This window comes from Kryptolebias marmoratus, unplaced genomic scaffold (assembly GCF_001649575.2).
Source record: "Kryptolebias marmoratus isolate JLee-2015 unplaced genomic scaffold, ASM164957v2 Scaffold103, whole genome shotgun sequence".
Classification (NCBI taxonomy): Eukaryota; Metazoa; Chordata; class Actinopteri; order Cyprinodontiformes; family Rivulidae; genus Kryptolebias; species Kryptolebias marmoratus.
In genome coordinates, this window is record NW_023665837.1 from 5,479 (window position 1) to 9,436 (window position 3,958).

General features: G+C 48.2%; 1 protein-coding gene across 1 annotated transcript in view; it reads right to left on the minus strand.

Annotated features, from left to right (window-relative positions):
* Positions 1–923: 923 nt before the first annotated feature.
* The window catches only part of LOC108228549 (potassium voltage-gated channel subfamily H member 5-like), a 10,570-nt gene continuing 7,535 nt past the window's right edge, over positions 924–3,958 (minus strand). The window contains exons 4-5 of the mRNA XM_017404123.3: positions 2,591–2,706; positions 924–1,627 (exon numbers count right to left, since the gene is read on the minus strand). Coding sequence (XP_017259612.1) covers positions 1,163–1,627; positions 2,591–2,706 — 581 coding nt within the window. The 3' untranslated portion in view covers positions 924–1,162. The remainder of the gene's footprint in view (positions 1,628–2,590; positions 2,707–3,958) is intronic.

Genomic DNA, 3,958 nt, shown 5'->3' on the forward strand with positions numbered 1-3,958 from the left:
GCCGTGGGACGGAGCCGTGGGACGGAGCTGAGAGCCAGATTCTGCCGACATGACGAGCTGACGCCTGCAGCGGTGAATCTGTCCTTCCAAACAGACCCCCCTGACCCGGACCACCGGGCGGGTTCAGATGGAGCCTGCAGCTCGTGGTTCTGTGGTTCAGAAAGTTCTGTTTCTGTTCTGAGGACTGAAAAACACTGAGATGTGCCGACAGAGTGGCAGCATGTCATTCAGAACTGCAACATCCAGAGCAGCTGCCAACGGGATTTTATTCTGAAAGGTCTGATTATATCTGAGTGTTTAAACATCTGATTTTATTCTGAAAGGTCTGATTATATCTGAGTGTTTAAACATCTGATTTTATTCTGAAAGGTCTGATTATATCTGAGAGTTTAAACATCTGATTTTATTCTGAAAGGTTTGATTATATCTGAGAGTTTAAACATCTACAATAAAAACAACATTCCCTCTTATTCTCGTTAACTGACAGATTTACTAACGCAGGAACAACTCACTGACAGATGGAGAGCAGCAACAGTACCTCTCAAGACCCTGACCCTGATCCTGATTCTGCCCCCTGATCCTGACCTTGATCCAGACCCTGATCCTGACCCTGACCCTGATCCCATGATCTGGTTCCACTGAGCCCTCCTGTGTGAGCAGATCCTAAATAATAAAGTTGAGCGGTTCTGATGGAAACATGAAGTGGACTGAAGGTTTAAAACATGAGAAACAGCCAAGAGTCCGAGTCAACTTCAGAGCCTGCCTCTTCCTGTCCCCCTGCCTGTCTGTCCCTGTCCCCGTGCCTGCCCGTCTCTCTCCCTNCAGCTTTTCAGCTAGCTTTACGCTACTTTCAGCTTTTCAGCTAGCTTTACGCTACTTTCAGCTTTCAGCTAGCTTTACGCTACTTTCAGCTTTCAGCTAGCTTCACACTACTTTCAGATTTTCAGCTAGCTTTACGCTACTTTCAGCTTTCAGCTAGCTTTACGCTACTTTCAGCCCAATTTCAGCTTCTTTAGCAGTTTTCAGCATAATCCTTCCACGCTGCAGTCACCCAGCGTTTTGTCAGAAAATGTAATTCTCTAGTTTGACTTTTATCTGTTCGTGTTTCTAAGGTTTTGTTCCTCTTTTAAGCTCCACAGGTTGGATTATTTCATACCAACAGTTAGCAGTTTTTCCCTGATGCCACTAACAGCAGGGTCCACATCCACGTCTCCGCAGAGACAGCCCACCGTACCTCGTCCACGTTCTCGAAGGCGTTGATGATGTCATAAGGCAGACAGGACAGCAGGTCGATGACGAACCAGGTCTTCAGGTAGTTCATGCGGATAAGTTTGGGGTCGGAGATCACTTCTCCGCCGGGCCCCACGAAGGTGGTGTGGAAATTGAGGACGATGTCCACCAGGAAGATGACGTCCACCACGCTGTCCAGAACCAGCCAAACGATGTTGTTCTGCTTGGTCTTGAACGAGACGTTGTAGGGAACCATGATGGCCGTGTAAAAGGTCAGGATGAGGATCACCCAGTCCCAGGTGGTCTTGAAGGTGCAGTAGTGAAGGATGATGTGAGGAGGGGTTTTGGGCGCTTCCTGCTTGTATTGTGGAAGGATGTCAGAGTTGAGCTGCAGAACCTGAAACAGGAAGAAGAAAAAGGGAAACAAGTAAAACATGCAGGATAGTGGCCCTGGAGGACCAGAGGTGGCCACCCCTGATCCAAAGGGACGGAACCAGAAAACCTCCAGAGGAAGCCTGGACCTCCTCAGCTGACTCCTTTGGATGAGGAGGAGCAGCAGCTCGACTCTGAGCTCCTCCTGATGGAGCTCCTCACCTTATCTGTGAGGAGAATGTGAGGAGAAAACTAACAAACTGCACCAGGTATGTGATCGTTGTAAACACTGGCACTGTCTGTGTCCCTCCCCGTGACAGAAGGCTTCCACTTCCTCTCAGTCTGAAGCTTCCTAACACTCCTCACAGCTCCTGACCACCACGTCAGAGATACTCTGATTACACATGTGATAGACCCCCCTCAGCTGAAGGTTCACCTGCAGAACCCACTGAGCATGCTCAGATCTTTCTCCTGCAGGTTTCTTCATTCCTGGCTTCCTTCCAGATCATCTATCTGTCTCCTTTTCACCTTCCTCTCTCTGTCCTTTGTCTTCCCCTCTCTCATTGATTGTTTTTCCTCTTTTCCCATCTCTTTCCGCCTCTTTTTCATTTTTAAACCTCAAAGCCACGCCCCTTTTCACCTCAAACACTAAACAGGGATGAGTTTCAGACAAACGCTGAATAAAAGTGATGCACCTTCATGATTAAAGCAGGTCACTAAACTGACGTAAGGCGTCTTCTCCAAACCATAAAATCCATTTTTTAAATTCCAGTGGCCCACAGCACCTCCGCCCGCCGCTCCGTGTGACAGATAAATAACCCCTGCAGGGAGCACCACCCGTCCTGTGGAGAACCGGAGTCAGAGCTGCAGGTTCTCAGGCTCTGCTCCCAGGCACATAAAGTCTGGACTATGGTCATTAAAGTTTCATATGATGGTGTATTTGGGCAGAAATAATGTAAAGAGCACGGAGCAGTGGTGTGAGGCTCACCTCAGCCAGCCTGGACTGTTTGTGGCTGACTTCATGTTTGCCGATGGGTGCCAGCTGCTGCATCGTGTTGCGGTTGTTGGTGAGCGCTCGTGTGAGTCGGGCAAACTTGGTCCATCCTGCAACAAAACAGATTTAATTATTGCTAAAATCCTCATCATCGTCGCATTTTAACTGGATTTACGGTTACATTTTCACATCAGAAACAGAAAACAGCAGAAAAGTTGAAGGAACCAAAGCAGCTCCTGTCTGAAGATCCAACATCCATCGACTTTCTTCTCTAAAACCCCAAAATTATTTCAAACTTCCTTCCTGGGATGTCAGCTGAAAAAATACCAACATTTTGATGAATAAACTGTAGAAGAGGAGAGACTGTGGGAGCAAGAAGCTTCTCTAAAGTCCTCCATCTGGACCTGTGATTAAAGAGCTCAAACCTCAGGTCAGTCAATAAAGTCCAACATTCTGTGACCCGTTTAAACTCTGAGCTGTAGAGCTCCAAACAGGACTGTGGACTGAGGACTCTGGACTGAGGACTCTGGACTGAGGACTCTGTCTCGGCTGATGCTGACTCTTTGTGACGTGCCGAGCCGAGCTGAGCCGTGGGACGGAGCCGTGGGACGGAGCTGAGAGCCAGATTCTGCCGACATGACGAGCTGACGCCTGCAGCGGTGAATCTGTCCTTCCAAACAGACCCCCCTGACCCGGACCACCGGGCGGGTTCAGATGGAGCCTGCAGCTCGTGGTTCTGTGGTTCAGAAAGTTCTGTTTCTGTTCTGAGGACTGAAAAACACTGAGATGTGCCGACAGAGTGGCAGCATGTCATTCAGAACTGCAACATCCAGAGCAGCTGCCAACGGGATTTTATTCTGAAAGGTCTGATTATATCTGAGTGTTTAAACATCTGATTTTATTCTGAAAGGTCTGATTATATCTGAGTGTTTAAACATCTGATTTTATTCTGAAAGGTCTGATTATATCTGAGAGTTTAAACATCTACAATAAAAACAACATTCCCTCTTATTCTCGTTAACTGACAGATTTACTAACGCAGGAACAACTCACTGACAGATGGAGAGCAGCAACAGTACCTCTCAAGACCCTGACCCTGATCCTGATTCTGCCCCCTGATCCTGACCTTGATCCAGACCCTGATCCTGACCCTGACCCTGATCCCATGATCTGGTTCCACTGAGCCCTCCTGTGTGAGCAGATCCTAAATAATAAAGTTGAGCGGTTCTGATGGAAACATGAAGTGGACTGAAGGTTTAAAACATGAGAAACAGCCAAGAGTCCGAGTCAACTTCAGAGCCTGCCTCTTCCTGTCCCCCTGCCTGTCTGTCCCTGTCCCCGTGCCTGCCCGTCTCTCTCCCT